The sequence below is a fragment of the Ornithodoros turicata genome, chromosome 1 (genome assembly GCF_037126465.1).
Source record: "Ornithodoros turicata isolate Travis chromosome 1, ASM3712646v1, whole genome shotgun sequence".
NCBI lineage: Eukaryota > Metazoa > Arthropoda > Arachnida > Ixodida > Argasidae > Ornithodoros > Ornithodoros turicata.
The window spans coordinates 23,041,160-23,067,957 of NC_088201.1; the positions used below are offsets into that span (position 1 = coordinate 23,041,160).

A 26,798-nucleotide genomic window follows, 5' to 3' on the forward strand; every position below is an offset into this window, starting at 1 on the left:
TTCCTCGAAACACACACACACAACAGGTACTACAAAATACGTTCAACACCAATTTATACAACATAAAAGAGCAAAAAGACAAAGGAAAGAAACAGTTTGAAAGCAACAACTACTTTTACTGTACATGGAAGGTAACATTTTCATCTCTACACTCAAAATACATACTAACATTGCCTAATGTTATGACGTGCATTAAATGAATGATGTTCTGCATGGCAATGCCTGGATATTTTGTGGGACAAATTTAACTGATATACATGAGACTAAGCACACAATGAAATCTGCCTGTCAAGTGAAGTGCAGCCTGTGTACATATATATTATTGGGGGAAGTCCTGCTGCCCTCAGTTTTTCTCCTCTTTCTTTTCCGCTGCCTCACCGCTGCTCTCACTACTTCCTGATGATTCTGAGGTGGCTCGTTCAGATGCCATCTGAAATAAAATCACATATGTTGACTAAATGCAAGGCACATTTGCACACGCAAATATGTCTTGTACTTGCCTTTTTGTAAGCCATTTCAAAAAGCTTCAGTGATGCCTGTTGTAGGTCATTTGTTGCCTGCTTGATTGTTTCTGAAGATTCCTTTTCCTTATTAGCCAAGATTTCACGTACTTTTGCGATCTTCTCTCGCAGTTTTGTACACTAAAAAGCAAAAAACTGTCACCAAACTATTCAAATAACTAAGCACTGGTGCTTACCTCTTCTGCAGGCAACTGGTCCTTGAACTCGTCCATCTTTGACTCTGTGTCGTGGATGATTCCTTCGGCTTGGTTAACTGCTTCGACAACTTCCTTCTTCTGCCTATCTTCCTCTGCATACCGTTCTGCATTCTTGATCATGTTCTCAATTTCTTCTTTGCTAAGTCCACCCGATGATTGAATCACAATCTGCTGCTCTTTGCCAGTGCCCTTGTCTCGTGCAGAGACATGCACAATTCCGTTGGCATCAATATCGAACGTCACCTCAATCTGAGGCACCCCACGTGGAGCAGGTGGAATTCCCACTAGGCTAAACTGTCCGAGCAACTTGTTGTCACACGCCATTTCACGTTCGCCCTGATGCACCTTTATTTCCACTTGAGTCTGCCCATCTGCTGCTGTTGAGAATACCTGGGATGTATCAGAGAAAAGTGGCACATTAGGTATAGAAAACTATAAAATGCATAAAGTACTCTACCTGGCTCTTCTTTGTCGGAATGGTTGTGTTTCGATTAATGAGTTTCGTAAAGACACCGCCAAGGGTTTCGATGCCCAACGAAAGGGGTGTGACATCTAGGAGCAGGACGTCTGTCACATCCCCTGCCAGTACGCCACCCTAGAGACACGCAAAAATCATTTATTAGCAAGCTCTCGTTTATAAAGAGTCGGGATTAACATTAGAACAAACCTCAGACACTGTTTTCCTCAAAAATTCTTAGGAGACGAAAAATATATACATCACAGGAGATTCCAGGAATGAGAAGACCAAACCGGTACCAACCTGAATGGCAGCTCCAACTGCGACTGCTTCGTCAGGGTTGACAGCTTTGCTGGGCTGTTTTCCGAAGATCTCTTGAACAGTTTCTTGCACCTGCACAAAACCAATTTGCAGTTATAGAAAAAGACAACAGCGAGGACACAGGTGAGCTGATGGACATCCATACTCATGAGACTGAGGAACACTGAGGACGACACAGCAACGATTATAAGAGAGCCTACCCATCTTCAAACAATAAAAACAAAAGACTTACCTTCGGCATTCGAGTCATGCCACCAACGAGTAGTACTTCGCCAATCTCAGTGCGCTTTACTTCAGCATCCTGCATTGCCTTTTTGCAGGGGTCCACAGTCCGCTTTATGAGGTCTGCTACTAGGCCTTCGAACTTTGCACGAGACAGCTTGAGGTTCATGTGCTTCGGGCCAGACTGGTCCATTGTCAGGTAGGGCAAATTGATGTCTGTCTACAGAACAAAATGTTCAGAGCATTCATATCAACAGCGTGCCTACCAAAACGAGTCTAAATACCTTCCTTTACGGCACTAACCTGGACAGATGAAGACAGTTCAATTTTTGCTTTCTCAGCAGCCTCCTTCAATCTTTGCATTGCCATATTGTCCTTTGTCACATCAAGTCCTTGCTGAGGAGCACAAGGAGCATCATATCAATGGTACAGCCATTACAACATGTACAAAACATGGAAACTGTCTACAGATTGGAATTTCATATTTTTAGCATGTGTCATTTCTCTCAACAGAATCCTTCCTGAACAACCAATACATTTCATTAAGCATGTTTTAGGATCCAGCTCCTACAACAAATTATGCATCGGTATTCTGTTATTATTGCCATCTTGCTGACATTGTGATGCAATTACAAACAGAGAGCTGCATTTTATTTCGTGTCCTGTGAAATTATTTCTAGCTGCTCAGGTGAATCCCAGGAACACAAATCACACAGCAACCAGTCTTGCAAAGGACGAGGAAAGCTGGAACTGTGGGCAGGCTTTCACGTTACGTTAAATTTATGTTGCTCCTTTTTGAATCACAAAGTCCGTGGATATTCCATGACAAGACCACACATACGACCAGGATTCAGTCATCGACCTTCTTTAAAGTGCACCTTTTACAAGCGCTGTGTAAAAAAGTTAGCTCAGTTCAACTTAACAAAATGCACAACTTACGTCTCGTTTGAACTCCTGACTGAGGAACTTTACGAGAGCATTGTCAAAATCTTCACCACCAAGGAATGTGTCGCCATTAGTAGATTTCACCTCAAACACTCCCTTCTGAATCTCCAGCACAGATATGTCAAATGTGCCTCCACCCAGATCATAAACAGCAATGCTGGTTAAAGAAGAAATGAATTACAGTTGTGCTTTGAAGTTCACACACTGGAGAGTTAAAAACATACATTTTATCATCAGTCTTGTCCATGCCATAGGCCAAGGCTGCTGCTGTTGGTTCATTGATAACTCGCAGTACATTGAGTCCAGATATCTGGCCAGCATCCTTCGTTGCCTAGCAAAAACAGCGAAAAGTTGCTACAGCACAATTTAGTCTAGACCCAAAGGCCCATATATAAAAAAAAATTTGCTCAGTTGAAGTTCTCCTTCACAGTAATACTAGGAGACGAAAAATATGACATCACGGCTAACCCACTCAAAAGAGCCTCATTTTAGCCCTTATGCTTACCTGTCTTTGGGAGTCGTTAAAGTAAGCTGGCACAGTGACAACAGCATTTTTAACAGTCGTGCCCATGTAGCCCTCTAGAAACAACAATTCCATCTTACTACATGCATCAGAATGTCTAACTAAGGTTCAGAAGTGGCTAAAGAAAATGAACGATTTTGTTACCTGCGGTTTCCTTCATTTTCATAAGGACGAATGCACCAATTTGACTAGGTGAATACATTTTTCCATGAGCCTCCACCCATGCATCACCATTGGAAGCTTTAACTATTTTGTACGAAGATGTTTTCCTTTAAGAGAAGAGTCAAGTATTTAGCATGTAGGAGCATTTGCCTGTTGCATACATAGCAGAACATCACAGCACATGGACACTTTTGAGGACAGTACTCACATGTCTTTCTTCACTTCTGGGTCCTCAAATTTACGACCAATAAGCCGCTTTGTAGCCGATAAGGTGTTAGCAGCATTGGTGACTGCTTGGCGCTTGGCTGGCATTCCGACGAGCCGCTCCCCATCAGCAGTGAAAGCTACCACTGAGGGTGTTGTGCGTGATCCCTCTGCATTTTCTATTACTTTAGGCGTCTTTCCTTCCATGACAGCAACGCACGAGTTAGTTGTACCAAGATCAATCCCAATGACAGCTCCTTTCACTGCAGTTGACCTGAAAATGTCACTTGCAACTTAGCACTACAATACAAAAATGTGCACACCCACAAGCAACAAAATGGAAGCGACATCTCTTTCGAGATGCGTGTTAAAGCACGGCGTTCAACACTGGCGCCACATTTCAGCTTCAAGTCCACCACCTTGCTGTTTGTATATTCATACACATTAGGCTTTACTAATGTTCAGCAGGGGCGTGATACACGTGTCCTCTGCAAAACCCGACTGCCATTGTCTTCAGCAGTCTAACCTTGCCCTAAATAGCAAGAAGAATCGCAGGGGTAGCACCAACAAATGGGGAGAGCACTAACTTTCAACTGTCTTTATTTGATGTTTTGCCAAATAGAAAGGCACTTTCCTGCTTATGTGCAGCACAGACATAAAAAAATTCAAAATCAAAGGAAAAAAAACTTATTTACTTTGAGAATTCGAGAAACCACACTGCACACAGCTAAACCTATGACGCTTATGATATTTTCCTTTCTTTTTTTACTTGAACTGCTACCGCAATCTCACATGCTATCGTAGCCCCGCATCTGCTTGGCACTGCCACCTCATATATCCGCGGTTCGCACTTGCGTGCCATGCAATAATGACCTTGTTGTTGGGCACTATCACTGTTCTTTATAGTACGCTCTTGCTCACACATGTATTCGTTCATGTACCGACACCTTACCACAAGTGAGTGAGCTGAGAGCCCACCTTCAGCACCTCATTTATTTGCTACCTTCTTGAGATTGTGAGAGACCTCATGTACATAGGGCACCACTTCTTTGTCTCCTCTATCCTGTTTCTTGGGAAACTGGCGGCCAGTTTCCCAGTTACTGGCCTACAGTTTCCCGAGCAGGGATACAGTCACCTCCAGTAGCAGTGACTAGGAGAAACTCACCTCTTCAGCCTAGAAAGATGCGTCCGGAAACTAGCTCGCATGTCACGATGACAAGATTTCTTTATAGCCGACTCAACAGTAGGTCACATAACAATAGACGAAAGTTAGCACTTGTCCCCATTCTACCGCAGCTGCTGTTTTGCACTACCCCCATGATTCCTCTCAATAACCTCCAACTCACCCAGCAACATGTTAAACTATGCCTTCAATAATTCAAATACCTCACTGTAGACAAAGTAATCAGCATTCTGAAACAAGACTGTATACACTTTGAGGTCACTCGTGCACCGCCTTGGTTCTGCGAGACTTAAAACGTTCAAAGGGACAGCTTCTTCAAAGAATCTTTGGCGGACTGTGTTACGAAACTGAACAATTTGGAGTACTGTTGTGTTATAAAATTCTGCACCAAGGATGGGAAGAAGTCAAAGGCGATCCATGAATGCAGTTAATGGAGAGTTGCACTTTCGTCCGATGCAGTTAAAGTTTGGAGCAAGCAGTGTTCGTACAGTAGTGACTGCACTGACACTGACTGGGGGATGACCCTCAAACTGAACCACCCATGGAGACAACATCCAAAGAAATGCACAAGAAAGCCTGAAGCTTTAATATTGTCAAACTGAAGAATAAAGATTTCATAAATGAGAAAGTGGGCACCTCAACAGGCACACAAATTATTTCATCAACATCAGTGCAAAACAGCTATCAAGAATGCTGACACCATTTCAAAGGAACTTAGTCTTATGTAGTGGGAGCAGAACTTGTCAGACACATCAAGGTGGAAAATGCCAGGGCAAGGTCATTGCAAGTGGCCCCTGGGTTTTGTACAAGGCTTGCACCTGGAGCCATGCCCCACAAACCACGATCAGAGCAAGTCATGCTGACATAACAGCTCTCTAGGAATCCATCAAGGGGAATTTCTTTCCTAGTTATGTAGAAAAATGACTGAACATTCCACCATAAGTTACCCTGACATAATATGAGAGAGAGAACTGATGTGCTGAGGCTGGAACAACATAGAAAGGACAAATACATACAAAGCCTCAAAATGCCTAAGAAATTAACGATGAAAGAAGAAAGTCACTGAAAAGGTTAGCCAGCTGTAGGACTCGAACCCACATCTCCTGGATTGCCAGGTTGCAATCCAGAAGATGTGGGTTCGAGTCCTACAGCTGGCTAACCTTTTCAGTGACTTTCTTCTTTCATCGATAATATAATAGGTTTTGCCATGATACAACAAAAAGTTGCCGAAAATGTGAGCATTATATGAGAAAAGCAGTGTCAAAAAACTATAGAAACTCACTGATCCTGACATTTCCCAATGTCAAAGACTACATGCAGGACCTTTAAGCATGGTTTTCCGTTACACCAATGCCCTCACATACCAAGTAATAGGACATTGCTTACAAACGGTGACCAAGGGAATACACAAATAGGACTACTTGCAGAAGCAGACAAAAAGATACAACACAAATATTACTTTTGACTATTAGAGTGACGAATTTCATACTTAGTTCGGTGTTGTACTCCAGCATTTTTCTTTTCTTCCAGAAGATGCTCCTGAAAGAATGAAACAGTTACTACAGCACGAAACAGTGAACTTTGTCTATTACGTAATTAACGTGCAATGAGATTCGGGAACCCACAGGGGCTATAAGCAGTGGCGTAGCCAGACCTCAAAGGTAGGGGGGGCTCGATACGAAAACTCGCCCCCCCCCGCTGACCCTGTGTCGACAACACACACATACTTGTGCACACTGCAAACTGAGGATTAAAAATGGGAACGAAAATAATTTATATAGACGTTCACAGTACGATTACATGTATAGGCTGTCATGACCAATGAAATGGTGTCACGAGATTGGAAATATTTTGAAAAGCTCTGCTTCTTAGATAGACGCCATGAACTGTAAGAACTTTCGCGATAGTCACACTGGTCCCCCCCCCATATATTATGTTCTCGGATTTGCACGATTTGTGTGGGTCGGTCCGTGGCAGGTAGGGGGGGCTCGGGCCCCCCCTAGCCCCCCCGTGGCTACGCCACTGGCTATAAGGTATAGCTACTTAACACTCGGATGATTCAGCCACCTGGTGGTTTCAAACATAGTGTCAACGCACTACAAAGTTACATCTTTTAATCCATGTGCAAGGAACGAGGCAACTTTTATACTATAGCTTAAGAACAAAAATGCATGGAGCGATCTCTCTAGACAGTCATACCTTGGGAAAACAACAACGTCAATACTTCAAGACGACACTTCCTTGCTAAAAGAAACTAGCTGGCAAAGAATATAACTCCAGCTTCAGAGGTATCATGCAAGTTGAAGCCGGCAAAGACGGATTACGTCATCATTATATCTCTGAAATCATGAGGTTTCAATCAATAAAATAGTGCTGCTTCTCAAGAGAGATGAAACGTAATTTGAAGTACAACATGTATGTCAAATTCGGCATAACCAGAGACTGCTAAGCGAAGGATTTACCTTGTACGTACTAGGCCTACCAACTTTGTTCCGCTACACTCACCTTGGAGCTCAGCGTGATCAAACCACGCTTTAGCAAACTTTCCGTAGCTCCTGCTGAGCTCAAAACAGATCTAGATGACAATCTGGCGGCAGTAAGCATTTTGGATGATATTTCACGGTTATGCGGTTTTGTAGAAGTTAACTTTTCTGCGGCCTGAGTCGCAACACGTGCGGCAGCGGAATCACGCGAATAGCTTTGCTGCTGCCGATGCCGCTGAGACAGCTGAGATGACATCCATTTCGGTGATTACTTAAACAAAAAAGAAACAGAATACTTTACAATATGATGTATATGTTTTCATTCAATAAATAAAACATTCTTTTGACATATTGTTTCCAAAGAAGTGGTTTTCTCGTAAGGCAATCTCTGACAAAAGGCGTATCCATGGAGATGGAGGAAAGCGCAGCATAGGCCGCACAGGTATGGCAGGCAATAAAGTGTAAAAGAAAGAATGCTGTCCCACACTCCCCATTTGTACAACGCTTTTCAGGCACAAGCAGAGGTGGGCATCCTCACGAGGGCAGATGAGGGTGAGGGTGTCCTCACCTCATGCACATTGAGGTGAGGTGAGGAATTCTCATCGAGCAATGAATTGACGTGAGGTGCGGAAAAATTCTCTCAAAAGGGAGATTGAGGTGAGGTGAGAAAGAATTTCCGAAATTGAGTTCGAGGTGAGGAGAGCCAGCTTGTCTATCACCAAGGTAGCAGATGCTTTTGTACCATGAGCATATGCTCTCTGCACTAAAATGAGGCCGCTGTAATCCCTTCAGTTTCAGACTTTCAGTTGAGTCAGATACACCATAGATATCTGACAGGAGTAAAAAGGTAGCTGGTGCATGACTGCGAAGAGGACGATGCTCGAGACAAGGAAGAAACACACATACACACAGAGAAAATTTCTCAAACACAGCAAACTTTAATGGACGACAAACCCCCATATGTTGAAAAACCTCAGAAGCCGGGGAAGGGGAATAAAGGAAGGTTTGCTTATGCAATTCACATCATAGATGTGTCAGGTCAGATACATATTACAAGTGAATATAGCTTATGTGTGCTTTATGTATTTAGCTTACCACAGTCAAAGTAGTCAGGTGAGTCAGACACATGATGTGTCAGATACATGAACAAGTCACTATAGTTTGTGTGTCCTTTATTTGTTTAGATTTCAATAAAGCCAAACTAGTCAGTCTGTAACCAGATGTTTTCCACATATTATTTGGAACAAAAGTATTTGACAACCAATGACAGTGAATGACCTTACCAGAGACTGATGTAAGAAATGGAGGCAACAACATGCACATTTAGTGTACATCAGGGATTTCCTTACACCACCCCAGGGGAGGTGTACACCCTCCCTGCATTTTTGCAACACCCCCCCTGAAATTTCTCAGGTAACTCTACCTAGCTCGGCCACCAACACGTTCTGGTAGTGAGTCCGGCGCAGCGAATTACATCCTCTACTGTCAAACTTATGCTGTAGGACCACAGTCATGCAGATGATCGTACCATGCATTTGTCCAAACTCATTTGAAAGTGACTGTTCAATGCATATATTGTGCACATATACGAGCAAAAATGCGTGCAGGCACGCAAACTCAATGTGGTTCATCAAGAACCATTTGCGCCCAACTCAATCAAGCAAGGTATTCTGCTTTTTTCGTCCGAGGTTTTCACCTTTCGTTGCTAGGTATTCATTGAGCTTCGTGAGACAAGGTGCTAGTCTGTTTTCTTTGTGGGTCGTGCGATTATGGATCTTAATGTTGAAATGCCGTTCATAATGAATCTATATTCTAATGTAATGTGTTCTAACGTAATAACATGTACAAATAAAACGGGAAAGCTGTGCAGATATATCACAATTGTGCCACGATTCTTTCCGTGTCTAAGAAAAATTCCGTAAGTGGAACCGTCACCAAGTATACCCCCCCCCCCTTAAAAGCTCGGCACCCCCCCAGCAGTGAATTTCTGGGGAAATCACTGGTGCACATACTGCCATATATTCCGTATTGCCACAAGTTGACCCATTGAGCATTTAGTAACCAGCTAGCAGCAATGAAGTTAGGTGAAAAGGCACAAGAGGTCTTCATAAAGTAATTTTTAAATTAAGTAATAAGTTAAAATATAAGTTATATAGGTTAGTAAGTCAAAACATAAGTCACTAGTATCCTGTACAGCTCGCCTACCTGATGGCTTCCAAAGAAGGGCCTTCGAAGACAATGTCCCTGAATTCTGGCTACAAATGAATACATCTGCTATTTAAATAATATTGATTGGTAATATAAAATCATAACAGACAAAAAATGCAAAATGTACAAGTAAATTATAAGTGTAGTGGCAAACCCTCTCATAAACGACCTTTGCAGCTCGATTATCGTTCTCGTTTAAGAGATACTCGATAAAAGCAATTCCTGTTTTGCCAGTATGAAAAACAGAAAGAGCTCAAAATTGCTTGGTTTGTGCAACTTCTCTACCCAAGTACCCAAAGTCCAATTTTTCCTGATTGTACATGTAGTGGATACTTGGTGAAAGAAGGATGAACCAAGCAAGGTAATGAATATTAATAAGTGGGTACTTGTAACTTTTTTTCAGGAATCAACCAATGAAGCAGTAAAAAGCCAACAACAACACATTGCCTACACCTACCCATTTCTAATAGAAAGAGCAGTTGTGAAGTGAAAACTTTTTACAAAAACAGGTTAAGGTGAGATGAGGCAAAAAAATATCAGACAAGTAGTTTGGGGTGGGGTGAAGATATTTTAGAAAGAAGGTTGAGGTGAGGTGAGGAAAATACTTTAGATGACTGAGGTAAGGTGAATAAAATAGTTTAAAGAGGAGGTTGAAATGAGGCAAGGAAAAATTCCCCTAAAACTTGAGGAGAGGAAAAAATATTTATTTATTTTTCAATACTGTTAGTCCTTGTCAGGACTGACAATATGTGACAAATACTGAGGTCACTGAGGTGAGAGCAAAGATCATGAGGACATTTGCCCACCTCTGGCCACAAGCCGGAAGTGTACAGCGAAGTACAGTTCTGTTACATATATAATTTACGGTCATCACAAAAAACATCAAGCCAAGGAGAAAACTGTACACATTTTTTTCTCTCAAATTTAGCATCAAACACGTGCTCTGCATATGGTTTCACTGGTGAATATGAGGGGAGGATTACATATGTTCTCAGCAGGTTTTAACTGGAGCAATTCTTAGCTTCACAAGGGAATTACTTCACAGTCCATCTACATAAATAAAGTTTTTTGTACACTTCATTTTCAATGGCAAAGCAACAACATGGTTTGCCATTTGCCAGGTACTAGCATAGTACTAGTTTGTTGTATTTTACAATCCTGGACAAAAAGTTTACGTAAGATGGTGCAGAACCATCCAGTGTCTGGGGACTTTAAGTGGCCCACCCTGGGTGCCAGTGATGGGTGGTACTTAAGTAGTACTTAAAGTACCTTTTGGGGTACGTTCTTTACCTCAAGTAATCCTGCTCAATAATACTTCCTACTTCGCTTGAAGTACATTTTGCTGTACATTCCACTGAAGTACTTCGAGTGTCCTTCTATGAGCCTTTCTAGCTCGCTGCATCACAGCCGGCACCACATCTGGCCCACCACCGTGGTGTTCATTTTGTATTTCACAGCCTCTGCCTATTTTAACCAGTTCACAATCTTGTCGGAGCCAATAAATTGGCACGTCTCAGCATGCTCTTCTGTGTTGTTTGCTCATGCGTGTCTGTATGTGGTTTGTCTGAGAAGTTGCATTTTAACGTATGTATGTGCGTATTAGTCTCCGTAAAGAGCTATAAGCAGTGATGGGCAAAGTAATTCAAAATTGTACTTTAAGTAATAAATACAAGTAAAGTACCTAGCACTTGTTGTAATTTAAGTACTGTACAAAGTACCATATTACAAATGTACTTGATGTAAGGTACAAAGTCCCTGGCAAAGTACTTAGAAGTAATTATCAAGTACACTTCAAATTGTGATCATATTGCTGGAGGTTTCAACACTTGGTGGTGGTAAAAGGTGAGGTAATTACGTTTCAACTGTTATCTTTAGAAAGTTGTTTGCAAGCATTTTTGCCAAGTGCTCGACAGAAAACATGGATAGTTTACAGCTAACTCATTAATATGTGCTGAAACAAATGACAGAATTTGCATTTACACGTGCAGAGGGAGTCCGTTCTGCTAGTGCAAACTGGAATTATTTCTCAACTTATCCACCTGCATAGTGCGCCGCGTTCTTGTGCTGGTCTCTAAACGAATCCCCCCCCCCCCCAGGCTCGCTTCTCAGACAAGAGACATAAGTCAACGGGAACTAAGCTCCCATGACTGATGTTTTCCCCAAGTTTTGCGTTTGCATTGCCAATTAGGTACTTTAAAGGAAGAAAAGTACTTTGAGTACAGTACAACGTACACAAATTGAAATGTACTTGGAGTTGAGTACATTACATTGAGTACCGTAGTTTCACGCGTATTAGCCGCGGCTTATGCGCAATTTTTTTTTCTCACGGGCGCTCTGCGGCTTATCCACCGGTGCGGCTTATCTGATGACTATTTTTTCCAGGTATTTTCCCCATAGGCAAATTTTAACGAAAGGGCTCTCTCAAAAAGGTGTCTCTGGAACAACACTGCCCTGCCAGTGCACGAACAGTGCATAACAGGGACGGGTCCACATTCGAGTAGATTGACTGGTGCATTCCCCCAAGCAGCTTTAACGAATGTGGTGACAGTGATTTGTGTCTTCTGGAAGGCCACTGGCCCATCAGTCCATGAAAAACGCTCAACAAGGGCACAATCCGATCTTCGTAGAATTCTAGAACTGACCTCCTCTGTTGTACACTGTGAACCACAGGGTTTATGGCCTTCTCTATAGTCTCCTTTGTCGCACAAATCAGTCGTCTCGTATTGCCCGCGGCTTATCTGCCAGAAAAATTTCAAAACTTCCCTAAAAACGCGTCCTGTGGCTTATCTGCAGTGCGGCTTATACGCGTGAAATTACGGTACTTCGTCCTTCAAGTACCTCCTATCCCTGGCTAAAAGGTGTGGCATGAAAACGGCAATTTGTATTTGAGTGGTGATGGACAGTACTTAAGTAGTCTTAAAGTACTTTTACTTTAAGTAATTCTGCTGAATAATACTTTCTACTTTACTTGAAATACATTTTGCCGTACTTTCTGCTCAGAAAAATCCTGGATCCACCTCTGGTAGAAACTGTGTGCTTGACGTTCAATATACATTATCCATTACATTTATGGAAGCTGTGCTAGCTTCCCTGTGCTCCCTGCCATCAATGATGGACGGGAAGAACCTCCATGACGAGTGTAGGAGCAAGATGGGAAGGCAAAGCATCATTTGCACATCTGAATCTTGACAGGAAGGTCAGCTTTCACAAATAATTGCATGAAGAGTTTTTAGAAATTCCATAGTCCTTTTAACGACTGGCATCGTAGTTCACATAATGATGTTCGTAAAGTCACTCCTCTGTTCATACCAGCAAGTTTACATGACCACAAAGTAGAACCCACAAGGTGCACTGCATTTCTACCACTTTGAAATGAAAATGCCTCTCTCATATGTCACAGCTACCTTGAAAGATTTTGGCAGCTTTCGAGAATGTCATGTTAATGGCAGTCTTTAACAGTTGTAAGTAGTCCACTGTAAAAGGCAATCCACTAACTAAAGCACATTTTATTTTTCCAAAAACATTCATATGATGTGTCACTCATGAGAAGCTGCTTGATTTTGCAGACAGGTTTAAAATTACAGGTGCTACATTCCAAATCTTTCAACAGAATGATGGTATGCAAAACAGAAGTGTATCAACCCCCGTTTCAAAAATGTGTGCTGTAAACGCATGCCTTGAGTGTGGACCATACCAGGTTGAGCTACTTTACTTCCAGTGATAATGGCACTGGCAAGCTGTACATTAATGGTACACTGGCAAAGTTATGTTGCATGTTGGATTATGATACAAACAATTCTTCATGCATTCTAAGAAGTGCACAGAATGGTTCCTATTATCCTGCACTTTATACTGAATGGGCAAAACACAATGAAAACATGTCAGTTCTTCACCAAAAATACTATATATGAGAAAGCAGAGCTAAAAAATAAGTGTGATCACAGAACAAATATGTAAATTAATTACAAGCCCTTTGGCAGAAAGACAGCAATCACGGTTAACACAATGCTGCAAAAAATGCTAGTAGGAATCCCAACAAAGGAACAAAATTTGATGTTTAACTGGATACTTGAATTCCTGACAGATAAGCAAAAACTTAGAAAGCAGCAACGATGAAGGTAGGGTTGTAAAAGAGTGCCCCCGACTCCAATTTTAAGTAATGTCACAGTAATTGCATTTACAACAGCTCAACATGATCAATCACACACTCACTCACTCACAAGGAACGAGCTTTATTAGAACACCAGATGGACTCGGATGTCGCCATTTGGCATTGCGTGGTCCTTTGACACACACATGTGAATAAAACACAGGGAAGTCCACTGAAAGGATCATGAATATGAGGCATGAAAAGGAATGAACACAGTTTGTACATAACATTTTTGAGAGCCTTTTGAACAGGCAAACATTAGGAGTTGTTTCAGAACCCCTCTTGGTACTGCTTGGTCTCCATTTTGGCTATAATCAACTCTAGCTGTCGTTTTGCTTCACACTGAGGGAAATTCGACATGTCGTAGTAATTGGGTGCTATCTTTATAAGCCTAGAAAGAAGAAGAACACAACAGAGTGAAAGTCAAACTCACACACAGTACAACTTGACACTGATTGTAACATCTGTAACTATAAACCGAAATATGACAAATCCAGAAGCCTCAGGGAAGTCTATATTGGGCCCTTCTCAACAATGTACCATCCTAGTGTACATAGTGTTGGAACCTGCAGAAACTTGGGGATATAATCTGTAGAAAAGTGGAGTACAGGGCCACCACAGGTATTCAACTCTACATTGAAGCTGGGTAGTTTCATTTTAAATCGAACAACGCGTGAAAGTCGTATTTTTTAATTCGCCCAGAAAAAATATATGTTAGAGGACAGCTCAAACGACGCAAATCGCGCTACGTGCCGCGTTCGTGGGTGGAGTAGGTTGAAGGTCGCGTGCTCGTGCGTGGGGCGCGCAAGGCCGCAGCCTCGTGCACCGTGCCTGACGAAAAAAATCGCTGCGCGTCTCTCAGGCAAAAATAAAAGATTGTCTCACTTGGTGTCTAAAGTTAGAGACATGACGCCACATTTTCAAGAATAATCAAGGAAATCGAAGATGGCATTTTTGAGAAAATTGAGATGCAACATTGACAATTTTCGCCTACCATGTGCGATTCTTAAGCTAATAACACAAACCACTGGGCTGAGAAAAATGAACTTTATACAGCACGAAAGCTCTTTCAACGTCCTATCGAATGGCACTAAGCTCGATGTTCTCAGACGTTCCGTCATGAAGCAAATTGGTAACAAAATTTGGCCTTTTTGAACGTTTACGCCAAGTTCGGCATTTTTTAACAGAAAATCTGTAGCTCTCAGAGTTCTGTGGGTGGCTGTCGACAGTGTCTATGGTGCAGCCTATAATCACAAAAAACCTCCAGTTCCTAGACATAAAATCAGCGGTGCTAGATCCCGTCAAAGTCGGCCCAGTATAAAGCGCGCTCAAGCAGCCTCAGAATTTCCTCATCTCCCACACGGAAACTACTCCACGCACGAGCGTCGCACATGGCGGGATTTGAGTCGTTTGAGCTGTCCTCTAACATACATTTTTTTCTGGGCGAATTAAGAAATACGACTTTCACACGTTCGATTTAAAATGAAACTACCCAGCTGTGTGGTTCCCCAAATTTTGATAGCTGTAGATACGATGTCACATAAAATGAGCTTGAGTCAGACATGCAAGAGCTTTATGTCTTGCTGCTGCAGTTATTTTTGGCATTTCTTAAAATAAATGACAGAGGCTTTCTGCCATAGCAATGCAAGTAACAGTGTCCTGTGTATGTCTGACCGGTGGGAACCATGGACCTAAACAGTTTTTTGGCTTGTTAAGCAACCTGTTGCATGATGCACTTTTTTAAATCATCAATAATAACCACAACTGATAAGAATGTCACCAAAGGCTAATCCAAATGGCTGTGTCACTATGCCAGTCCAATTGATTGTGCAGATTAGGGATTCTGAAGTCGTTTCATTCAAAGGAACCCGCAATATTGTTAGCATGAGCAATAAATGATATATACAGCCAGGTGGAAATGTGCAAGGCAAGATCAACACTATCAAGCTCACAGAACCACAGGGTAGTCTCTGCAAGCTCCTAACTTCTGCCAGACCCCATTTGAGATCCAGTGATGTAGATTTACTCACTCTATGGAGGTTGATAATTATGCACGTACCATTCGGGCTTGATGTCTGTCACTGTGCGGATGTAGTTCTTGGTAGTGAGCACAAACTCGTTGTAGACAACCCATTCTGGCTTGTGGTCAAGGCATGTAGAGGGATGCAACTGTACCACCTGGTTGTCCTTGATGGTTAAATAGTGGCCTGTCCTTTCCAGGTGGGCCACCTACATTTAGAATGCAAAACATGAGCAATAAACATCTGCAAAAGTGTCAAAATGTGGCATTGATCTGAATTGTAATTTCAAACTGAACTGGATGAATTATCCTAGTTTGCTTTCAAAACATTACAATTGAGGAGATTTGGTGTTCATCCTGTTCCTTTAGCCGTGCCCAGACTCAGGCTTTTCACATTATAGAGTTTGTCCACCAGATGGCCTGCATCTATGCCATACTCTGAGGCTTGGTTGTCTCTTGGTTGGTGAGGGTATAAATAAATAAAATAAATAAATAGATGAGCTAGGTAGCTAGCTAATTCGTCGGAATAACATCCAGCGACATAGCGCACATTTTCACGGTGCATGGCTTTCTTAACCTGCAAAACAATAAGTGTTTAATCGTCACATGTATAAATGCGTATGTATGTGTGTTTGCCAATCCAACTCCAATGCCCAACGAGGAATGCCTGAGTGTGCAGACGTCAACGTGCTATGTTCCAACTGCCAATAAGGAATGTACATTTTCATTTGTAAAGACTTTACAATTTGGATATTGATACAGTTCCAAGGTACGCAAAAGATTCTGAAGCAACATTCCCGGCGTCATAATATTTCTGCATATTCAGACGTTTCGGGCCACATATTTGCATGCATATTTTGGAAGATTTTTGCGCATAAAGTCCCGGGCCATGCTTATCATGTTCAAGTTAAAGATAGGGGCCCTGGTCATGACAACATAAACTCACCTGCATGAAAAATCCTGAGACTAGTGTCTTCCGAATGTTGATGTAGTAGTCCTTGCTGGTGAACTCTGTTGACGTCCGTCTCAAATTGAAGCGGTCCATGATTCGTGATAGCTGCTGTCGAACATTGTCGGCACTCTTCAGAGAACGGTAGTTGATGAAATTGTCGTAGCACCACTGAGTGTCTTCGTGGTCTGCGAATGAAGGATTCTCGCGTACAGAGTTCCAAAGTACAAAGATAGTCTCATAGATTTGAGTCTCTTTCATCAATTGAACCTCAGTTATGCCCTTAAAGGGGGACTAAAGTGCAAAAATTTCTCCTTGCTAAATGAAAGATGCCGTTACCTGGACAGCAATACAACAGGAACGGGACTCATTTTTTGTTGTGCCATTCGCGATTTGGGTGCAAAGGAAACCGCAACTTATACCTTCCCTGTTCTCTCCTTCTCGAGAGGTGCGACAATGCCGGGTGGCCTTCCACTGGGCTCAGCAGAAGATTTTACACGGTGATGCTGCTCGCACCATCGTGTCGCACATCTTGAGGAGAGAGAAAGTGCAAAATTATGGTTTCCTTTGCGCTTAAATCACAAATGGTGCAACGGATGAATCCCCATTCCTTCCGTACTGCTGTAGAGGCAGTGGCATCTTTCATTCTACAAGGAAAAAAAAATTTTTTTCACTTTGGCACCCCTTTAAAAAAGCTTGGAAGCAGCTGCTGTATGCCACTTGTACACGGACAGGTTGAGATAGCTGGGAAGTGCACGAACCGTGTTGGTACCAAACTAGAAGTTCACTCATTACAAGATAGTGTCAGCTTACATTTCTTTACACTTCCTATGAGCATGCAAACCCTGGATCCATCTACTGTGTGGGAGACGGCTGTCTGAAACCTGCAGCCCGAGGCGGAGTGGTCCGAGGTCCGGTGAGGTCACGCACCTAGGAAGTATACCAAGGCCGTATCCAGAAGGGAAGCCACACTCGAGCGCTCTCACTAGCAGACGCCGCCAAGTATCTGACGACTATCTCTCCCGACAGGTGGTGGCGCGTGGCCTCCCCTCGAAGACAAGGGACCGCTCCACCAAGGGCTGTAGATTTCAGACAACAGTGTCCCACACAGTACCTTCTACATCCCCAAGAAGGTACAAATCTTAATTTATACAAACTCTTCAAATCACTGTAGCGTATCTCCTTGAAGTCAGCACAGCTTACTTCGCATTTTCGCAAACAAATCCAGGATTAACAAAAGAGCGGGAATGGTGGCTGTGTGTGCGTTATGCCTGTCTTTCAGTGGAAAGTTTCATAGGAAAATGGTAGAATCACAGTTTGAAAGGAATCAAGTGGAATGGACTAATTTATCTCTCTTGCTATGCATACTTAGTTGTCTCATGTTACGTTAATCAGACATGCTGCCATGCTATCATTGGAAGTGTGGTTGGTATGATGCAAATGACACAGAGGAGATCCTGAATGGTGTCCGAGCTGACCGTCGTGCTCAGGACTTCACCTGCTCCTGGCTTGCCACTTTCTGATGATTATTTCGTGGGCATCGCATGATTTATATGCGCCCAAGTTCCAGCAAGTTGCAGAGCAAGCCATACCACAGCAGTTTGGAACACAAGGACCACACGAGAGTGGCCCTCCTTGATGCTAGGGGGCACGCAGGTAGAGTACAAAGACTACTGCACAACAGCACAAAGTGAACCATTTCCCTCGATATATTTTATCGAATTCCTATGAAATCTTTGGGATTACAGAAAGGAACCTTGTCAGATTATTCACCCACGACCTTGGTATGACTAACATGTGGCTATTCTAAGCTTGCAATTTTCTGCGGGACAACTAAACGTGGCTGACAGGAAGATAGACTTTTTGAGACTAGAAGTACTTGTGCAAAAGACAGTTCAAGTGCAAACTCACTTTGCTTGAAGGCATGGTAGACGTTGAGGAGAGTCAGGTGGTCGCCGTCAATGTGGGCAAAGCGCATCTTGGCTTCATCAGCTGCCTTCTTGGCTTCGTTGGGACGCACAAAACACTGTGGAACTGAACAGTGTTGGATAGGGGGGCCGCAGACCAAGGTGCAGCCCCACATCCACCTTGCTTAGTGGCCACCTCATTCGTGGGCATGACCCCCTCTCACCCTACTGCTTTACTTGGTTATATTCACCATTCCCAGCAATTTGCTGTGTGTCACGGAATGAAGTCAAAAATAATGATTTTTGGCTGGGAAGAAGCCCATATTTACTTTACAAGCTCACGAGCTTCTGCATAAAGGGACTGAACTAAATTTCCTCAAACCCAATTTGCATGTTATGCATTGAGGTTCTTTTTACCGCACATTTAATTTCTTTAAACGCCTTCGTAAATATTTAGAGCAACCTTTGCTTCTGCAGTCCAAAAATACAAATCTCAATTAAGAACTTCTCTAGGGTGCTCGATCATGCTAGAGTAAGGGTGGAGGTTCAAGCAAATACTTTCAGTACATGTAGGAATACAACTTGGTACCTTTACAAAGCAGTATCTACAACAATTCTCAAAATAACTTTTTTACTTGCCCTGTGTTTTATGGTGATGGCCACAATCACAATTAAGTTAACTAGTTAACAATCACAACAAGCCAAAACTATTGTTCTAGGCATCAGGTTTGGGAATGATACTCATAAGTGCCCTTGTTTCTTAAAGGTTCCCAGACAATCTTCGGTTAAAAGTTTTTCTGCTCTGGTACTATACAGCAAGCTAAAGCAGTCTGGAACACAAAACTGCCAAGCTTTCCCAGTGTTTGTTGTGCATGTATTTTCACATTGCTGGCACCATAAGCAGCATTTTCGATGGGCATTAAAGAAGTGACCTTGGTCACAGTCTCCTTGTGTTGAGATTGCACGAGCCAATCCAACCTGACAATAAAAACAGTCCCCCAATGAGAAGGTGCGATGTATATCGGTGCAAAATTCGTTTGTACTCCACCTTCATCACAGGAAGTTAAATTTTGGTGCACACAGTTTCAGTAGGTAGCGAGCCCATTGAAGATGACTGGGTGACCCGAGGAAACAACATCCACAGAAATGTGCTAGAAAGTCTCCGCATAAACGTCGGATGGACAAATGGTGGTTTCCCAAATAGCCAAGAACGGGCATCTAGGCAGGTACACAAAAAGATACACAAGTGTAGGTCTAGTGCAAAATTGTGTTTCAAGAGTGCTGACAATTTCAGAGGGGCATGACGCTCTGCCGCTTTCAGGAAGACCTGGAATTGTGCGAGAATTTTTAAATCTCTTTAATCATGCGATGTCTGGGCATGAGACATGGAGCAACAACCTCTCAATGCACTTCAAACAATTTTTCCTAAAATTTAAATTGAACTGAATGCTGCATCTTTGCCTGTTGCATACTAGAATATTCTTTTGTCACAATGCCACAGTTGACAATTAAAAGGATCATGAGGAGGTTCTTAAAAAATAGAGTTTACAGTTGAAACTAGCTCTGATACTTGCTCGACACGCACACTTCTGTGCAAGTAATGCCACAAGCAGAGAGCTCGCTTAACCCGCTTATGTGCGGCGCTGAGTTGCAGCTGTTGCACCTAGATGCCAACAATGCTACTGAATGTCTACATTATTCTGATAACACATTGGATTGTATTTTGCATGGAGAACAGAAGTAAGCAGAAGAGGAACAAATAAAAATACAAATAAAAAATAACTTTCAGACATTCCCGCAAGCCCATTTATTGCGGCTTCCAAGATGATGATTGTTTCTCTGACGCCTGATAACCCAAAAGTTCAAAAGCTTGCTTGCACTCCTGTACATGGAGTTACAAAAGCAAAATGACGGCACCTTGAATACAGTATGTAGATAAGGTTGCCGCCTTTCACCACAACAAATACCGGCTGAGTCAGTGAGATCCAAAGGGAGAGGAGGAGCAGAGGGAAGAGAAAGAACAGGTGAGTGAAAGAGAAGCGTACCAGGAGAGGAAGTGCTCAAGTCACGAAACCATTGTGCACGAAAACATTGTTCTGTTTAGGCTGTGGAAACGAGGGAAAGTAATACTGGTACTACAGGGGAGTTGGACACCCTCCAAATTTCTTCAAGGGGCTCAAGGAATTAGCAAAACTTGGTCATGAAATGCCTTATGTGGTAAAACACTGGTATAAATTCTGCCAGTATTGCCTTTCAACCAGCAGTCAGCAAGAGCAACAAATAACAGACCCAGAGAAATCCTATATGCAGAATCTTATGATATATTGGGTGTTAGCGCCGCGAAGCAACTGTGGCTATGAGCGACGTACAGATGTGGACAGACGGAGAGAGGATAGCAGGAAGGAGTGGGGGACAGGGGGGTTAGTATGCGTCCTGGGCCGACTTCAGGGGGAACTGTGCCGACATTCATCTGGAAAGTCTTCGGAAAACCCAGGGAAAACCTCAGACAGCACAGCCGGCGGTAGGATTCGAACCCACCACCTCCCAGTCTTCAGCACGACCTTGGTTACCACCAACGAGCGGACGCCTTAGCTCACTCGGCCATGCCGCTGGTTTTATGATATACGTGAAGCAATGAGCTTCATTATGTCAGAACAATGATGCAATACTTAATGGAAGGGCATACACTGTGACTCTCCATCACTATGAGATTCTATACTTAACAAAATCCAATAGGCACAAAAAAGATAACTGGGAACCTCTAAGAGCAAGAGTAGCAATGCTCAAATTAGTCTGCATAAGCAACGCAAATACACATCTGCTTTCATAAAATTAAAAATCCTACACATTACAGCTGCATAAATCATGTATTTAAAAAAAAACACTGGCTGCAAGAGGCAGAAAACTAGTTAAAATATTCTTAATTTTACAAGCTACTTTTATACTCTTGTACAGGCTGTTAGCTGCACAGCATCACTGGCTAAAAGGCATCATTCATGTGGTTCACAAAATAGCAAAGACATCAATGTGTATAAAAAGCATAGAATTATCTTGCAACATATCGCTAAACTACATAATCATGCATGCCTAAAGCTCTAACACTCCATGTTGCGGAAGGTATTTCTTCCTTTACCCTCACCTGACAGCATAGCTGTGATGGAAAGGGCCTCATTTGAGCAGTTATAATCACACGATGTGATCAGCATTTTAGCCAGTTGAGGATCCAGAGGAAATTCAGCCATTATAGACCCTAGCTCGGTCAGCTCGCCGCTATCATCCAATGACTGAAGGTAATTCAGCAACTCCAGGGCCCGCATCAATGTCTCAGGAGCTGCAGTAAATACGAGACCCTTTAGTTTGACGCTTAAGTGGCTCACGTGCAAGTGAACCTGCACATACCAGGGGGGTCCATGAAATCGAAGTGGACCAAGTCATCAATCCCAAGCTTCTTGAGTTGCAGCACAACAGATCCCAAATTAGAACGCAAGATCTCAGGGTAGGTTTGGTCTTGCATTTCTGTCTTGTACGCCTTTTCTGTATACAACCGGAAACATTTGCCAGGTCGAGTTCGACCAGCACGGCCAGCTCTCTGCTGAGAACTTGCTTTGCTTATTGGTGATACTAGGAGAGATTCCACACGTATACGAGGGTTGTACACCTGCAAGCAAGCACGACTGTTTCAGTTACTAATTTCAATTGTTAAACATCTCGCAGAAAAATGGGAGCACTGTATGCACACCTTTTGTTTGGCAAAGCCAGGGTCAATCACAAACACAACACCGTCAATCGTGAGAGAAGTTTCAGCGATATTTGTCGACACAACCACTTTCCTCCCTATCGCCTTATTGGGCTTATTTGGAGGTGGAGGTTCAAAGATGCGTTGTTGCATGTTTGGAGGCAGTGAGGAATACAGTGGGATGCATTTCATTTCTCCAACTTCGGGTCCCAGATTGTCAATCTCACGCTTGAGACGTTTGCAAGCCTCTTCTATTTCCTTTAAGAAAGCAACATGTTTGTCTGTTTCATATAGCATTTGCACTTTACAGAATTCCTTTATCAGTTTCTACAACAACAGTTTGATAATTCATGGTAGCTTATAGAAAAAGGATGATCTGGCTCGGAGTGAAGAAGGACGTGAGCAGAGCTTACCTCCTGGCCAGTTAGGAATAACAAGATATCCCCAGCAATTTCTTCACACATATGAATTTGAATGACCGTGCGAATGGCAGCCTCCAGATAATCGCGTTCAGGCTCTGGCGTGTAGAAAATCTCCACAGGATGGGTCCTTCCGGGCACGTTCATCAATGGGGCGTGGTCAAAGTAGTTCTGTAATGCAGTCAAGTCTACATACTCCTGTTCTCTGCTCTTCCTGCATTCGGTTATTGTGACTGTAACTCACTTGGAACTTGCCAGCATCGAGTGTAGCACTCATAATGACAATCTTGAGGTCGGGACGCTGTGTTACTACCTGTTTGAGGACCCCCATAAGGATGTCCGTGGCTAAAGTTCTCTCATGAGCTTCATCAAGCAAAACCACACCATAGGACTCCAGCAAGGGGTCGCTCATGGCTTCTCGTAAAAGCATACCATCAGTCATGTACCTAGAAATAATGTACATTAATGCAACTTTAGCTTCAACCAATTCTGTTTCACATCGCTGGACAGCCTCACTTGAGAATGGTTTTTGGCGACGAGCAATCTTCAAAACGAATACTGTAGCCAACTTCTTGACCAAGTGCCACATCCATTTCCTCTGCAACACGTGCTGCTACACTCATGGCAGCCACTCGCCGAGGCTGAGTACAAGCAACTCCTCGGCGCCCATCGTTCTTTTTCCGTAGTAGCTCCACGCACCATTGTGGAATCTGAACTCGTCAAATCAACACAAGGATGTAAACAAAAACTGGGGAATATAACAGGCAAGTTTAGAAATCACCAGGGATCCTAGCTGTCCACGGCAAAAATATCAAAATACTGCGCTTTACTGCAACAAAAATAACACAACAATGATCGCACTCCACAGCGTACCAATCATGCTCTCTCACAACACCACACATGAACGGTAAAACAGAAGCGTTACACAGACAAGTCTAGCAATCAGATCTCACTTCAATCTGGCTAGAATATGTATGTATTTTCTGGCTTCATGTATCCCATTACTGGTGCCCAGAGGTGACACACATCCCTATGCAAAACAAAAATACTGGGCACTGATGTTTTCACAATTTCTGCCAAAACTTTACTCTATGATGGAGCACTGTTGAGCTAGAGATGTAGCATTCCAGCAACATTTTGCTCCTTGAAGCACTGGCGTTGGAAGCAGAATAAAGTTCCTAATTTGCTGAAGCTCCACTCCTTGCCAGCCGACAAAACTGGAACTGGTACAGAGCTTCACCGCAATTATGTAGGTCTGGTGAAGTTTGGTTCCGGTTTTCGTTCACCACCATGTGCTATTTAGAGGCTTATTAATACAGGGATATTGTACAAATAATGCTTACACCGTGCAAGAACTTAGAAACAGCAAATGAAGGGTGAATGCAATGCGGACGAAAGCCAGCTCGGTTAGAACCGTCGGAACTACGTTATGGCGGCAAATCCACTAGCGATACTGGCACTCCCCTGCTAGTGACATCAGGAGAATAAACCCTACTGCGCTTTGAGAGAGCAAGGGAGCTGTTGAACGGGAACTTTCCCAAGAAAGGTCAGGGTGTTCCGATTAGGTGTATGTGTGTGCGCATAAGAATATGCTCTCGTCCTCTTCGGAGATTGGATCTACCAGAAACTATAGCACAGAGATGGTCTTAGATTCAAGGTGAGCATGTAGCATTATTCTTGTCTTCAAGAAACAAAATTTGTCTTTCAGCACTCAGAAAGTTAGTGACCTTGTGTTATTAAATGCGAAATCCATGACCAAAATCAAACTCCACGTTTCCACCACAGAGTTCTAGGATCCCTGGTAGTCACAGATTTGCATGGAGACATGCCAGCAAAGCTATCTACACAGTTCACAGTTAAAAATGACTGGACACAAATTGTGTACCTGAGTTGTTTTGCCAGATCCTGTCTCACCAACAAGTACAAGAATCTGATTGGTGCTGAGGTAGGCAAAAAACTTGTCTCTGTACTCCCAGACAGGAAGAGCAATTCGTTTCCGGAACAACTCGTAGTAACGAGAGGTATATGGTAGCCCAGTGAGTGGGTTCATTTGTTGAGACTATGCAATGAACAGGGAATGAAAGACTGTTAATCCAAGACAATCTCATAATCACAACAGGGTACAACAACAAACTAATCACAAAAAAAGTACAATAGTAACACAGTAATCAACAGTTTGTGAAAAGTTTGGTTTTAACATCTTGTTATGCGGCTCACATGATGCAGCTAGCGAGACAGTACAATGCAAAGAACTATAGGTTGACAAATGATGACAGACAGATAAAAGAATAATGTACTGATAACATCAACCCAAACATTGAAAATAGAGACAATCATGCAACACGATACCAGGAGTTCGGGAGACAACACACACCAGCATTAACACAAAAATTTTGCACAGAAATGCTTGGACACAATATATATATACATAATTTTTTTTCTCGCATACTTCAATGGCTTTGCACTGGGCTTTCAGTGGTGGGTCGCTCGAATCACGTTCTATGTGACCTTCTGACGCCACCCGCTCAAATATTGCCTGCCTGCGTACCGCTGACAATGGCCCAATAAGGCCGAAACAGCTGTCCAGTATTGGCATGGCGACGTTTGAGCACTTACAAACATACTTTACGTGCAGCCAAAGAGCTCCGTCTAATTTTTTTTCTGTCACCACGACAACACTTACTGGTGTAACTGAAGCAGAAGAAGACAGGTGATTCTCAGTTCTCTCCCTCGTTTTCTCTCCATCACGATCGTAGTCCCGATCGATTTCTCTGTCTCTGAAAAATGGCATGCAGCTTCTACAAATTAAAATACTACTGTGCAAATATGGATACTGGAATACTGCTACTATACTACGTGTGCCATCTAGTTTACAGAATGGGCAATAACTGTCAAGCATTTAGGTAAAATCGGTTACACACTTCAAACGGCAGCAAAAGTTTCGACACAACTTAACATTCATTCAACAGAGTCTGTGTAGAGAAAACATTCCCTGCCGATTCCTCGTTAAAACTTGGACTGAATTTCATCTTTTACACATGATAATTTCCTAGACCTGATACCCAGATATGATAACATGTGCTAACCGCATACACGAACCATGAGGCGCGAACACGCATGAATAAATCACGAATTCAAACGTAGTCACGGGAAAACAACCCAAACGAATACCATGGCAAGCAAATCAAGTGGAACTGTATCCGAAGATAGCAACCTTATACGTATACCATAACGACGGAGAACAGCACGCTATGCCCAAAATGCGCGAATTACATTATCGAGGAGACCACAACGTGTCTTTTGTGTTCGCACCGGTAATCCTGCGAGCTCAAGAATATGAAACAGTGAACTAATGTAACCTACGCAACAAATATGAACTCTGAACAATTGCACAGGGGTACAGTTACTTCTTATGTCACCAAATAATGTGCCATGACTCAAGAACGACCTGTAAAGATGCTACAATAAATCTGAATCTGAGTAAATAGGCCTAATGTACTGGAAACGAGGTTCTGCCGGTAAGATACATGTGAAAGAAACAACGCAGGAACTACTAACCTTTTCTTAGCTACTTGGACATCTCCTACGTCAATCCTATGTCGTTTTGACATATTTAACTATCACAATTTTGTGTATTTACGTGCTATGACAGAACGCATAAATGTATGGCGACCACACTTGTGGTGGCTAAAACGCATGCATCACGTCACGTAAATAACGATAGAAGAAGCGCATATCCGCATATCTCTTCACATGTATTCGTACACCACATTCTTTGTTTCGAATTTTACTCCCTCTTGTACTGTCTGATTGCTGTACCCTCCATAAGGAGATAATAATCATAAAAGAAGGAATAATAGTCACTCTGCGTCTGTACTACAGGCAAACACATTTGGAAATCTGTTGAAATATGTGAAATATTTGCACAGTTGCGAAACTGAAACTGCAACTGCCAGTACGTGCACACACCACACCACAGTATGCGCGCTGAAATGTAGTCCACAAACTTGAGAATGGGCTTTAGCACAAACAATTATGGGTGGCCGAAAATTTCATTCCCATACATTGTACACGGTATCCTGTGCACTTTGACCAGTCTAGAGCTCCGAAAGACCCTGTGCAAACATCGACGTAGGGGTGTGCGTCAACATTTTGGGTCAACAGTTGACGCACCCTTGGAAGTCGCTGGGG

The 26,798-nt window shown here is 42.7% G+C and overlaps 2 protein-coding genes across 4 annotated transcripts; both read right to left on the bottom strand.

Moving 5' to 3' along the window:
• Positions 1-37: 37 nt before the first annotated feature.
• Positions 38-7,448, bottom strand: LOC135377653 (stress-70 protein, mitochondrial-like). The gene is made up of 14 exons (XM_064610243.1): positions 7,241-7,448; positions 6,225-6,274; positions 3,557-3,826; positions 3,331-3,455; positions 3,169-3,242; positions 2,888-2,994; positions 2,658-2,820; positions 2,022-2,114; positions 1,729-1,938; positions 1,479-1,568; positions 1,176-1,313; positions 698-1,108; positions 501-641; positions 38-430 (listed from the first exon to the last, which is right to left on the bottom strand). The coding sequence occupies exons 1-14, from the start codon at positions 7,337-7,339 to the stop codon at positions 344-346; spliced, it is 2,058 nt and encodes a 685-aa protein (XP_064466313.1). The 5' UTR covers positions 7,340-7,448; the 3' UTR covers positions 38-343.
• A 5,464-nt stretch (positions 7,449-12,912) lies between these two features.
• LOC135377656 (putative pre-mRNA-splicing factor ATP-dependent RNA helicase PRP1) lies at positions 12,913-26,335 on the bottom strand. 3 transcript variants are annotated; one of them, XM_064610247.1, is made up of 13 exons: positions 26,166-26,332; positions 25,291-25,384; positions 24,493-24,666; positions 23,124-23,317; positions 22,852-23,053; positions 22,602-22,778; positions 22,192-22,446; positions 21,852-22,110; positions 21,592-21,783; positions 18,457-18,579; positions 16,543-16,733; positions 15,636-15,805; positions 12,913-13,967 (listed from the first exon to the last, which is right to left on the bottom strand). In XM_064610247.1, exons 1-13 carry the CDS (start codon positions 26,216-26,218, stop codon positions 13,847-13,849), a joined length of 2,205 nt encoding a protein of 734 aa, XP_064466317.1. In that variant the 5' UTR covers positions 26,219-26,332; the 3' UTR covers positions 12,913-13,846. The 3 variants fall into 3 exon arrangements, with proteins under 3 accessions (XP_064466317.1, XP_064466316.1, XP_064466318.1); XM_064610246.1 differs by having other exon boundaries at positions 25,291-25,402; XM_064610248.1 differs by lacking the exons at positions 12,913-13,967; positions 15,636-15,805; positions 16,543-16,733; positions 18,457-18,579 and adding an exon at positions 18,587-19,779 and having other exon boundaries at positions 25,291-25,402; positions 26,166-26,335.
• Positions 26,336-26,798: the final 463 nt, after the last annotated feature.